At 38.9% G+C, this 14,299-nt stretch overlaps 1 protein-coding gene across 1 annotated transcript in view; it reads left to right on the forward strand.

Moving 5' to 3' along the window:
- plxna2 (plexin A2) overlaps window positions 1-14,299 on the forward strand; it is a 418,092-nt gene that overhangs the window by 361,470 nt on the left and 42,323 nt on the right. Inside the window, exons 22-23 of the mRNA XM_055223276.1 lie at window positions 3,470-3,612; window positions 8,724-8,992. Of these exons, the coding sequence (XP_055079251.1) occupies window positions 3,470-3,612; window positions 8,724-8,992 (412 nt within the window). The remainder of the gene's footprint in view (window positions 1-3,469; window positions 3,613-8,723; window positions 8,993-14,299) is intronic.

Genomic DNA, 14,299 nt, shown 5'->3' on the forward strand with positions numbered 1-14,299 from the left:
TATAATTGAAAAGAAATATGTGAAATAGTCCTGCAACAGCGATCCCTCCACTCAGCGATCCGCATTTGAACTTTGCTGTCATAAAAATAAAAACTGCTTGTCCAGAAATGTCGTCACTCTACCCAATCAGCAAAAGCGCCCTTATATTAAACCTTGTATTCACCTCTGTGTGCTATGGATTTCATCAGCCTTTTGGGCCTTATTACCCGTGCTCCTCTCTAGCTGCCCTATTCGCTCCATACTACGTTAGCATGCAGCCCCATCGCTAACGTCCTCTTCTATCTCTTTAATACCTGCACACATACATGCCACTATAACAGGGGAAATCAGTCACGAGCCCAAAGCCCAGAGAAAAAAGACAAGATTACTGCTTATACCATTAGCGGTAACTTGGTGCGAGCTATGACTTGAGGGCTGGATTTGGCTGGCTATCCCGGGACGATTGTGTATGTACGCGTATGTCTATGGGGTTTCAATAGAGCTTAGGGCAGGTGGAGTTGGAAGACGACCACTGCTTTTGTGATTGGCTGAGCACAGGGATTCTTACCCCCCCTTAAGGGTAAAAGGCACACAGGAGACGCCGCCTAAGGCCCCCAGCGCGGTTCAAACCAGGATGGAGCCAATTAACTACCTCTCACCTGCTGTTACACACTGATATGACACACCGGGCCCGAACCAGGGGCAATTTACAGACTGGTAGATAAAACTGACTGACTGAAGCAGGGCCGTGTCTAACTTAGTGGAGGCCATATGCTATGTACTTTACCCGGCCCCAAAATGAACCGCATCCATCTAAAATATGTAGTCATTTTATTATTTTACCTATTTTTCTGCTATGCAAATACCCAAAAAGTACAATGCCTATTTGATTTATTAATGATATTTACTGACCCTGTATATGTATGTGCTGCACAAACACATACATTTGCATAAAAATACTAAACGTTCCACTGTAGGACTTAAAAATACCATGAAAAACCTGCATTCTTATTGTGAGCGGGTCGCCTCTACACGGATCTGACCTGTACTTTGCAAGTTAGCGTCTCCTGCTTGTATCCTTAGATTATAAAGCCCTTTTAAATGCTGTTCTGGGGAACGTTCCAAACCAGGCAAAGCAATAAGGTACAAGAAGATAAATTTTTGGCAGATTTAATCCCACATAATCCAGTTTAATCCATATGAAATATACTGAAGTAAAAATGTATCTTTTTGGACATTCTGTGGTGGCTGGTGGGGTCCCAAGTAGGGATGTGCAAAAATATTGAAATTTGATTTAATGATACAGTATCGATATCCTGGGCTGCTGTATCAATATTTTTTTGTATCTTTTACTAAATTCTTCTGTCACAGCACTATTATTTGGCTTGTTTAGAGGAAAAAAACTTGTTTATGCAGAACATTTAACATTTGATTCACTGTTTTGATGATAAAATAGGAGTATTTGATATTAGATTTGCACAGACAGTGGTTTAACAAAAACATTTAGTGTCACAGTTGTTTTAGTCGATGTGTTGTGATCCTTCAAAGCCGTTAAACTGCACATGTCCCTGTTCATGTAAATGTGCAGCTCGTATAAACTGTGGATGAATAATATCGACCAATGAAACAGTCTGATGTGTTTTATGTTCATTCATCTTCAGTAAACAGAAGATAAATCCACCATTACCATTCACCATTTATTTTTTTGTGAAAATGTCATGAAAGTCTATATTTTTCACTGAATCATTGAATCGATTTTAAATATATCGTATTGTGTTGTATTGAATCAAAAAAGTACTGTATCGAGATATGTATCGTATCGTGGTCTATGTATCGAGGTATGTATTGTATCGGTAAAATCTTAATGATACCCAGCCTTTGTCCCGAGCTTATGCACAGCCTGCTTCTGCTCGACACTGCATAGAAGTGAAATAGTAGAAATAGGACAGTATAGTGCTGGAGCTGTCAGGTTCATCATAAGGGTAAATAAAGATGAAAAAGATCCATGCCTTTGCTCTGTTGGTTCAGGTACAGGTTCATTTTTATGCAGCACATCTCAGGTTAGCTCAGGGCTCTGTCTGTCTGCTGCTGCTGCTTTGGAGGAGCCCATTCACCCTTTGAATTTGGGGCCTAATTGGACTGGCTTCTCCCGTCACCTATCACCTTATGCAAAAAATAGGTTTAATTATTTTTTCTGTGCAACTTTTAAAGCAACCGGAATTGCCAATACTTACATAAAACAGTAAATTAGTGTATTTTCTTTCCACAACAAAAATCCGTCAAAGTTGCAAACCAAAATCTGGGTAAATATGGAGATACAGCGAAACAGGAAGGCATTTTACTTAAACAAATGTCCATGTATTTCTGACTATTTACTTTGACAGCAGCCAACGCTAACTTTCTTACATTGTTAAATCTTAAAAATAAATGCGTTTTGTTGTTCCCCGTCTGTCAATTTCCGTATTCTTTACACAATCGGTGACTGTAATTTCTGTCTATAAATCTGTCTTCATTCTGAGTAAATAGGCTTAAAGGACTAAAGAACAGCTTAACAAATATACACACAGAAACAGATGTTTTTATGTGAATATTTTCTATTACAAAATGCATTTATGAGTTTTGAATTACCCAACCGTAACATACTATGCACCACTTTATAATAACGACACCTTAATTATCCTTAATAGAGAATGACAAAAGACCCAATTCATAATGAACAAATAGTTTAATAAGAATCATTCAGGCTTAGAAACGTCTTAATTAAGGTGTTGGCAGATAGGATACTGATTAAGCTGTTACGAAGCCTGAATCATTCTTAAAGCAGACCTATTGTGCTTGTGTCTGCTATATAGTTAGAATCTACGACACTTGCGGATCATTATGTTATAAATTGCAATATTCATCTAAAACAACTTAATAAACTGAGGTGCGAAACGGCGTTGCTGTAAATGTGCTCTTCCTATGGATATCTACATATCACACGAGCGAGTAGCGGATTTTTGTTTTTATTTGTGCCAAAATGACGCAGATTCCAACATGTATCGCAGATCAAGAAGCTAAAACAAGAGAAAGAAAGTAAGTACAGAGCAGTGGGCAATATAGTGTCTTGAAGATAAACTATTAAACATGCACAAATCACTCCAAAAAACTTTACAACAACTCTAAAACATGGTTAAAAGCTCTGAAAAGTCAATTTTGCATAATAGATCTGCTTTAATAAGAATAATTCAGGCTTAGAAGCTATTTAGTTAATGAGTTGGGGGATAGAGTATTGATTAAGCTGTTACTAACCCTGAATCATTCTTAATAAACAATTTGCTGATTACGAAAGGTCTTTGCTCATGCTTTATTTAGGTTAACTAAAGTGTGCTTATAAAGTGTTGCCACATCCTATTTCTATGCACCAAAAAGTTATTCAGACACTTCTTCACACACTGTAGCGTATAGGTTTCAAGAACATAAGATAATGTTTTGTTTTTCCTCCCATCAGCGTTTGCGGAGCTGCAGACGGACATAAACGAGCTGACCAGTGACTTGGACCGGGCGGGTATCCCATATCTGGACTATAGGACGTACGCCATGAGGGTCCTGTTCCCTGGCATCGAAGACCATCCCGTCCTGAGGGAGCTCGAGGTAAAGGCACTCGCAATAACTGACTTTAGAATGGGTTCGGTATGTTCTAGTATCAGGTGATGTCTGATTATGTCTCCAATGGAAAGCAAGAGACAATGTTACTCAACTGGGACGTCAGTGGCTCAGCTGGTAGAGTGATTGTCCATTGCTCTGAAGGTTGGCAGTTCGAATCCCACTCTCGACATAAACATCATTGGTTGAGTGCTCATATCCACTGACCCACAGGTTGGTGGTGTGATTCCAGCTCCCACAGATGAATGCTGTTGTTGGCCAAGACATTTAACTCACCTTGCCCCAATAAATAGATCTAAAAGGTTATTCTTCATTATATTGTAGATCCATTGGAGAGACTGGTAAATAAGTTAACAAAGTCAGCACAACCAAGTTACTTTGCTTTGCCGTATCTTTTTATTTACAGTTCACCAGCTGCAGGGAGTTTTGAGTGTATTTTCAGGTAAAACCATGTCCATACCCATCACAATAATAATAATAATAGCCTCTGGGCACATGTCCACCAACCTGAAGGTCAAAGGTTACATTTCCACTCGGACCAAATTCAGTCAGAGATGTAGCTGTAGAGATCTCCACTCTTCTCTCTTTATACCATCATCGTCTTATTCACTGGTTTGGTTTTATCGACTTTTCTGACACCTTCTCCATTTATTCTTTGGCTAATGCATTCCCGTGGACATTTTTGCCTTCTTGTAAAAAATAATTGGTTTTAGCCCATAATATTTGTTATATTTCTGCACCTTTTAAGACCTTGTATAATGTTTTTACATCACAAGTCTAAGTTTGATGTGACTACTGAAATGGCCCTCTAAAAATGCAATGATGTAACAAATGATCATTTTTGCTAAGTAACTATAGTTTTCAAAATAAAATGATTTAAAGGGCCCATATTATGCTATTTTCTGATCTATGTTATAATGCTGTTTCCTTGTTAAAAACGTGCATTTTGTTTTGTTTCATTCACACACATTTAACACACAAACCCTGAATATTTCTTCTTTCAAACAGAAAACACATTGTTCCACCTTGTGATGTCATGTGGTAATACAGGAAGTCCTCCATGTTGTTTTTAAACTCCATACACCTTCACTAGAATCATTTCAATGATTTCAGCCTTGGAACTGTCATTCTCTACAGAACTAAAGGTAAAAAGTAGGTGTTAACTTGAAAACTACAGCTTCATGACATCACAAGGTGGAACAGAGCATTTTGAGCTCAGACTATTAATAAAGGGTTACTTAAGCATGTGTGAATTAAACTGAATATATTACGTTTCAGATTAAATGAAGGGCCATAAATGTAATTTTACTGTTAAAGAGTTTGATTCTATAATAGTCTCAGAAGAAATGCTAGAAATCTGTTGTACCAAATGTATTCTGTGAAGTGTCATGTGTTAGTGTCACAGATGCAGTGAGTGTCCATATGTTAGATACCCAGAGGGCAGAGGACACCAGTGTGCTGTTATACACTACTTTAGAAACATGTTGAGTTGAAATTCCTGCTCCTGGTGGAAAACAGCGTTCCCGCGCTGGCTATTTCACCCCCGGCCGGCTGCACGATGAGAGGGTAATGAAGTGAGTAATGCCCCCTCCTCTGTCAGAGCTGGAGGTTCAGGAGAAGGAGGGAACTGGACTGGTTTACAACACATCTCAGTCCACGGCACAACAGATGTATCAGAAAATGAGTTAACTTAACAGAAGCACAGAGGAGACACACAGTATACTTCTTTAGTTCTAGAAGCACATTTGACTGCGCAAAATACATAGTGTGAACAAATAAAATAGTGGGCAAACAATGATGTAATTGCCCAAACATATCTATGAATCACTGTTGGACAAAATGTACAAGCTGGTCGAATCTTGAGCATAGACTGGAAAAAGAAGTGGACTAAGTGAGTGTGACGCCACCCATAGCGTTCAGCTCTAGTCAAATGAAGCTCATCGAGGCAGTTATAGCGGCGAATTTGGAGCCGAGTTGCATATTTGACATTCTGACCGCAAGTATCATAGCAACCAAAGAGCCAATCTGAAGCAAGGCTGTTGAAGGCACCACCGGTTTACACGGAGCGAGCACTTAGCAATGCTGTCCATCAAACCTGTTGCTGACCTGGGGGAAAGAACGCGTCTGATTTGTCTGTTATTAATGCTCATATCTTGATTTATGGACACAATAGCCAAATAAAAATACCAGGATTATGTTGAGCAGGTTAATACGAACATTTTAAGACCAAAATGACGAGCCTGACAACTGCAGGAGAAAGTAAATTGGAGTCGATAGAGTCGGAAACACGTCCACGCTCACTTCCTATTTGGAATGCGGTGACTTGCAGGTTAACTATATCCATTTATATTTACAGTTTGTGACCTTGGGGTAAGAAAATCTACAAAACTATATGAGCCAGTATTCGCGGATTGTAGTCACTCTGTTTATCAAATCGCCTGGAACTACTACTACTAAATTCATATTTGAACCGTCAAGGAGCTGCAAGACTTTTAAACTTTAGCACAAGTCAATCGTCAATTTAAAGTGAAATCAATGGATATATTACTCATGTCAGATAGATAATAGCACACTTCATCGAAAGTCAAAAGTACATTCACTTGTATGTCCTTGTGTATAACAGAAAATACATTCTAGGCGAAAGTTGATTCACTTACCTTCAGGCAAATGCAAGTTTCTGTACATATTTCTTCTAGTGCCCTTTATACCAGGCAGTGTGATGTTTTTTTTTTGAGGAAAGATGAGTTTTAAAAGCTATTTTGTTGGAAGGTAAGTTATTGGATGAGAACTATGTAGAAACAACTACCGGTGACTATTCAGAAGTTGTCCGTCTGTTCACAGTTCACGTCGCAGTTCATTATTAAAGAGAAAGGAGAGACTTGGCTTAACTAAAATACTGCGTTTTTCACTCCTGGTTCAAAATTGGGCAGGGCTTTACATTGGTCTTAGACTCTAATGAAAGCATATATCTACAAAAGAGGTCCCACCGCAACTGTTAATGTTGCAGACGAGTCTGTAAAATTGGATTTATGCATTGGTCCATTTCTATTAACTACTATTCAGTTTTTAAAATATCAAATTTAAGTGGAGGTTGAAAATTAGCAAAGCACAATATCCTTCATTACCCTTTTGAGGTTGTCTAGACTAGCTGTGCAAAATGTCATCCTCAGTGTGTTTAATTCTTAAAGAAAGAAAAGATATTTTGGCTCAAGGCTGCAATAAAAAGTATTCAAAGTAATTAATCCACCAAATCAATTAGCTGAATGCCAGGATGTGCCCTCTCCAACAAAACTTTTCTATTATAACGAATTTTGGGGTCAGTGACTAGACAGTTTTTAGAGTAACTTTTGTGAAGCTGTATTTTGTATTGTCTTTCCTTGAGACGGACAGTTGTGTAGAAACCCTAAAAGCTGCTAACTCATGGTCTTTTGCCAACACAAGTCAATAATTGATTAAGATGCTCTCAGTTACTCACCATAAATGTAGCCTGTGTCTGACTGGAGTGAAACGCGAGAGAAGTGTTTGGGAAAATCTTTATTTGGTGATGCCCAAGGTCAGGCTGAAATCTGACCAAATGGATGCACTTCGAAAAACAAACTTTATTGAGACTAAACGAGCAGAAAATTATGACAACTGACAGGTAGAAATAATGTTATGGACTTGAGGTACTTACTAGACGCTTTTTCCAGACCGATGTTTGGTTTGTTTGATGTTGACGTTGCTGTGATGTGTTCGATCAGTTGATTTAAACTGTTTTTGGCGCTGTCTTCATCATGGTGGAAGCGGGACGACAGCGACATCTGCAGTCCGCCAAAACCTGTTTAAATCAACTGACCAGACACGCCACAGCAACATCAGCCATGAAAACAAACTAAACCTTGGTCTGAAAAAAGGAATCTATTAAAATAAATGAACCTCATGTTAGTTTGTTCTTGAAAGCAACAGGAAGGAAGGAAGGAACTGTGGTGAACCATTTAAACTAGCATCTTCTTATGCAGCGGACAAACTAGCAGTATCTCATTGGCTGTTTGGATTCTTGCCTACTCAATCAATGTCAGTCTCAACATTTACATGCACAGAAACTCCGAGTGCACTAAACAACAACAACACATCCAAAAAGTTGTTGCCATAAAACCTGTCAGACCATTCTTGTCCCAAATAACCAAATAGGGTTGTTGCTGTTGTTGTTATTGGGAGCTGGGAGATTTGAATCAGAACACCTCAATCATAGTTTCCAGGTTTGCATTTTGAAAAATTGGATTTGACCAGTTATTCCGATGTCCTGGCATGCATGTAAACAGTGTAAGTAGTTCACAAATGCTGTTTTTTGTTCTAGTGGGTTGGTCGCGTTTGGGTTAGTTCTTGTTTATAACTATTTATACTTACTAATACTTATCAATACATACTACTGGGCAACACTAGCTCATTTGGTAGAGTGTTTATCCACTGATCTGAAGATTTGATGGTTCAAATTCCGCTCTCGACATAAGCATCATCAGTTGTGCGTTCAGATGAATGTTGTTGTTGTGTTTTGGGGCAAGACACTTAACTCACCTCGTCCCCAGTATCTGTGTGCACTGGTGTATGAATGTGTGAATGGGTGAGTGGTTCCTTGATGTAAAGCCCTTTGAGTGGTACTTGGAAAGAATCTTATTAGCATCTACAGCTGCTGTTTTTAAAGTGGGACTAAAGTTTACTCAACTTTTTCTAGCTACTAAACTGTATCTGCAGCTTTGTGTTCAAAATTGTGTGGCTACTGCAGTTTCAAGTGATATGTGACATCACAAAAGACTACCCTGATTATAGTCAGGTGTTTTTGACTACAAACACGTGACTGCAGGGGCGGAGTTTAAAGTGTGGATATCTGTTAGACCAATCATGCTGTTCTTCTTGTGTCCAGATTCTGCCTGTGCTCCTCCTCCCTCACTTTTCCCTCCATTTTACCATTTTTTATTTGAAATATGGTTATAGGCAGAAGCTAGGTGTTTAGTCTCACTATAAAACATTTGAAAATATAGTGTTACTTTGCATTACAGGTGAACATATTATAAAGATGGTCACATTTATCAGTTTTGAATGATGTTTTTCCTCATCCTCAGGTGTCAGGAAACGGCCAGCTTCACGTGGAGAAGGCCCTGAAGGTTTTCGGTCAGCTCATCAACAACAAAGTGTTCCTGTTGACTTTTATCCGAACTTTGGAGATGCAGCGTTCGTTCTCGATGCGGGACAGAGGCAACGTGGCTTCCCTCATCATGACCGCTCTGCAGGGCCGACTGGAGTACGCCACCGATGTCCTCAAACACCTGCTGTCCGACCTCATAGACCGTAACCTGGAGAGCAAGAATCACCCCAAACTGCTCCTGCGCAGGTAAGAAGGAAAACGGGCTATAGCGTATTTAAAATAGGCCCAGAAGAAAATAACTCATGCAAATTAGTGAGGAGCGATGAATAGTTTATAGCATACATTCACCAGAGCATAACAAAAAGTTAGCTAGCGGACAGGTGGAATTTGTCATATTGTTGATTTGTTGCCCTGTTTTATGGTTAATATGTCCATAATTACCAGATCTATCCAAATCACTCATTAGGGGCTCGAACGACTATGCAAAGTAGGACCCAGGCACAATTCACACTTTGGGGAGCACAAAATAAACTGTAAACAATAGGTGTTTTGAGTTTCAGTGTAGTTAGCTCCTCCCTTCAGACAGATATAAGGCAGTGTCCACCAGCAATCTGACCAGAACTGAACCAGAAAACTTCCAGTTGACAGATTTTACTTTTCTTTTGCTAACGTCTATCCAAATATACATCTTCTCTGTCAGAATACATAAACAAAACAATTGCATTTTTTTTTTCTCTCTTTAACCTATTGAATGAATAGACTTTGATGCTAATGTGCCTGCAGGTAGAGATTTGTTACGGAAATTACTTCAATGGCGAGACAGAGGTGGGAGTGATGTTGAGAACATAGAGAGTCTGAGGAGGCTATTGTTTCTGCTGCTGCTGTGATGATAGGATAAAGAATAATGAAAGGGAGAGAGAGCTTGCTTATGAATGCCTTCCTCGAATTCGCTTTTATATCTCCTGTCTGAGCACAGATCTTCTTCTGATCTTCTTCAGACGGCTCATTTCCTTTTTTATTATCATGACACCTCCTTGTAGTCAAGTTCTAAACACTGAAACAATTAAAGGTTTTATATTACACAAAATTGACTCCTGTGAGCTTTAAGTCTTATTATAATGTTGTTACTTTATCAAAAACATACCTGGAGTTGTGTTTTGTTTCACTCACACATAATTGAGTAACCATTTATTATTAGTCTGTCTACAACTCAAACCTCAAAATACTGTGTTCCACCTTGTGATGTCATGAAGTGGTAGTTTTCAAGTTAACAGCTACTTTTTTACATTTGTTTAGTAGATATTGGCAATTCCAGGGCTGAAATTATCCAAATCATGCTAGTGAAGATGTGTGGAGTTTAAAAACACAGTGGAGAACTTCCTGTATTACCGCATGACATCACAAGGTGGAGTGTTTTCTGTCTGAGAGAATAACTTAGCCTAAATTAAACGTGTGAATGAAACAAAACACAACTCCAGGTCTGGTTATGATGAGGAAACACCATTATAACATAGATCACGAAATTGCGTATAACAAAAATTTAGGAAATCTTGCAATGCGTTACAATTTGTGCATATCAACAAAACAAAACTTTTGCCTTGAAAGTGGAAGTCTACTGCTGCAGAGACAGTATCTTCTTGTACACAGCCCAGTATATACTTCACAACATATATACTTTATAATAAGACTTACACTGACAGTTTTCTGCACTAAACACCACACTCCTCACATACAGACAACATGAGAGTCTGAATAATTCTATCCTTTTCCGCGTCTCCTCCTCCCGCTCTTGCAGCTAGTGTCAGTCCCACTTATTCTCCAGACCCGAGCGTCCCATAAAACATTCAGGCAGCCTCTTCCTCTCCTGGCTCCTGGACTTTGTTTTCTGCTCGAGTGCAGTCAAAACGTTAAAAGTTTCAAGCATCCTCATACTTAGCTGCTTTGTCAACTTTAGAGACATAACACCAAAATGTTTCTTTAAAGGTGCATTATGTAACTTTTCTAGTGAGGGACTGTAAGAAGATAGATGTTAGTTTGCCTGGAATGTTCCACAGTACGACTTTAAACCAGGCATTTATTCAATTTTTATAGCTCAAAAATACATTGAAACATAGTGTCTTTCTGATCTGACATGAAACTTTGCATAGAGGCAGAGACATGGCTTGTCTCCATGGAGATAGATTGCTCTGGATGAAAATTTTCCACACTACACCTTTAAACAGTCTATAGCATTTATTCAATTGCACATGACTTTATTGCTCAAAAATAGTGTGAAAAACATGCATTCTTACTGTTTTTGACCTGTAACTTTGTACGGTGACATCATCTCCATGGCGATCATCTGCAAGGAGCTATTATCGCTTTGCCTGGAATGTTCCATAGTACAGCTTTAAACTTGTCTAATGTAGCATTGCAGATGTTTTTATTGCTCAAACACACCTTCAAAAACATAAATTCTTGCTCAACCTAGGCTCACCTTTCCACAGATCTGACCTGTAACTTTGTCTAGTGGCGTCACCTACTTGGATATAGACAGGCTAAGCTTAAAATGTGCTGTATAAATAAAGTGTTTTTTTATTGCCATACTGTGGAACACGCCAGGCAAAGCAAAAACATCTCCATGGAGACAATCAGGTAATAAACCCTCCACTACTAAAGTTACATAGTGCATCTTTAAATATAGAAGTTGAGAAGTGGGTCCTTGAATGAAGGTTAAAGTTCCGCACATTTATTTAAAGCCACAGCAGTACCCTTTGTTCCCTCCAGGTTTTCATTATCCTGCTTTATTAGAAACTCCATGGGACCTAATCCTCAGTCCTGCAGTGGATCCTCGCAGAGATAAACGCCCCATAGTTTTATAATTGAAATAAATTTATAAAGAAAGTGGGGGATGATCCATGTGACAGCTCCGTTTGCTCTTGTGTAGTGTCAGAACAGCAGTTAAACCAGCCGTCTTTTGAATGTGTTTCTCACTGAGCGGTTTTAAGGCCTTTGCAGCTGTAGTAAAAGCAGCAGCTCGTCTTTGTACTGAATAAATAGCTCAGAGCACAGCTTCATGTCCATGTAAAAGACAAAATCAGCCCGACCGCTGAGTGAAGGAAGTGCCATCTTTCTGTTATTTATATTACAGTGGCATCAACTCCCCGAACAAGTTCAAGCCACCAAATTTTAAGTAATATATATTGTTTTACTGTCATTTATTTTGCATTGTAAGACTATGTGTAAAAATATTATACAATGATGAGTGAAGACCCCCGGCCAAGTGCTCATATGCCCCCGACCACTGTCCCTGTACCACAGTTTGTGAAACCGTGTAACACAATGTACTCCTTAAACAGAAAATCGGTACTTTTAAATCGTCACCCACAGTGTTCGGCTCTAGTCAAATGAAGCTCATTCAGGCATATTTTGAATTCTGACGGCAAGTATCATAGCAACCAAAGAGCCAATCCAGAGCGAGGCTGTTGAAGGTAACGCCCCTTCCTGCCCACATTGGTTTAGCAGGGGGCAGGTGCTTAGCAATGCTGTCAATCAAACGTGTTAACACTAGCGGGAGTGACTTCGAGGAAAGAAAGCACCTGATTTGTCTGTTGTTAATGTTCTTATCTTGATTTACTGACAAATTAGCTAAATAAAAATGCCAGAATCATGTAGCGCTCGTCATTTTAAGACCAAAATGACGAGTCTGACAGCAGCAGTTACAGAGAGAGGCGACAGCTTTTCAATAGAAAGTGAATCGTGAGTCGATGGAGATGGAACTGTGCAATATATTGAAAAACGTATAAAATCACAATATTTTTTTCTCTTTTGGGGTATGCGCAAAATGACACTGTCAACATTGTCTAACAGTTATTTTAATCCTGCAGTAATAATAAATTCAAGGATGATATTTTTGCACTGTTGAGTTTAATTTTACAGTCAATTCACTTTTTGTGTAATACTTGAATCTCAGCTAACCTCAAGAGATGTTTTAATATGTTTCTGGTGGACTGCCAAAATAACATCTGAATATGGTTCATTAAAAATAAAACATGTCAATACTGAGGTAGAGTTTACTAGATATTGAACTGGAGAGTGCGGTAGACATGATACGCTTGTGCTTATAGTGTGCTTTACAAACGAAGTAGTGGAAACGAAGTGGAGATAGACAGATGTACCAGATGGTCGATATATTGGGCCGATATTCACGTCTTAAATCTCCAACACAGGCTGATATTTGGTTTTGGCCGACTGGCTGACTAATGAGTACACACACAGCTTTATTTAAACACTCCAGTACAAAGTGATACCTGCAGAAAACGTATTTAAATGACATACATTGGGGAAATCAATCAAAATTGGACCCACATATGGGTAAAAAATATCATCATAGGTTATCGTTATATAGCCATGGGTTGCTCTGGATTCTAAATGATCGGTATCAGGATCAATAAAAAACGCATATCGGTCAATCTCTCAAACAAAGAGTAATAAACCTGCTTATTTTGTGCTAATATAGATCTTAACGATAAGGTGGCTGATGTCAAAAGACCACAAAAGAGCATGTTAAGAATCTTAATCAGAAACATTATAAATACTTTAGCGTCGTGATGCCTTTCTTCTACACAAAGAGCAAGTCTTTGGAGCCGAGGTATAAAGGGAACAGAACAGACAGAGAAAAAGAAGAGAGGATAACTACAGAGAAAGAGAGGTTTTAATATGCAGAGCGCCATGGAGTCTTTTAACAATGCCATTACATTTCGACAAATAAACATTTTAATTCATCAAATTTAATGGGATCTGAGCACTTTACTCAAAGGAGTGTCTGAAGTGAAGTGGGCAGCGCATTAGCTATTCTCTGTGTATAGCGTCTGTCTGCGGCTAACGCTAAAACCGCTCCTCGCTAGCTCCCGCATTCCGCTATACAGCACCTAATTACTCATGTATTATTTATGGCTTATTAATGAGGGTTAAAGCTTGATCGAACATCCCATTAGCTGTTTCTTCCATACTGATAAATGGACTTTGCGGCACCTCATTTGTTTGTACACACTCATTTATAAGCACACATGCAAATATTTCATTTAGTTTCATTTCTGCGGCAGTCATCAGTAGCACAAATAGTTGGAATTGGCGGAAAAGACGACTCGTTGGAAGCCTTTGGGCTGAATTAGCAGGATGGAAAACAAGCCAGTGTCAATTATTGGTGAAAGTAGTGAACAGTTAATGGGAATGGAGAGGAGGATTGGAGAATGGATGTAATAGCCTTGTGTTAGGATGCCAGAGGCCAGATTGTATGTTGTAAATCTATGGAATGGGCTCGAATGGTCCATTGAGTATAAAATGGCATTTTCTTGTGCATTACTACGATCCATATATATGTATTATGTAGCATAATGTTCTCCTATTGCTGTGTTTTTCGTGTAACCGTTGACTAGATGTGTTCAGATTATACTGCATTAATGGAGTGTTTTAGGTACTATATGTAGTGATTTTCTACTCTCAAATGGCAGGGTGTGTGTTTGTGTGTGTCGGTGGCGTGGTATGTGATATATAGGCACATATAGAGAACAT

The sequence above is a fragment of the Periophthalmus magnuspinnatus genome, chromosome 7 (assembly GCF_009829125.3).
Source record: "Periophthalmus magnuspinnatus isolate fPerMag1 chromosome 7, fPerMag1.2.pri, whole genome shotgun sequence".
In the NCBI taxonomy this organism is placed as follows: Eukaryota; Metazoa; Chordata; class Actinopteri; order Gobiiformes; family Gobiidae; genus Periophthalmus; species Periophthalmus magnuspinnatus.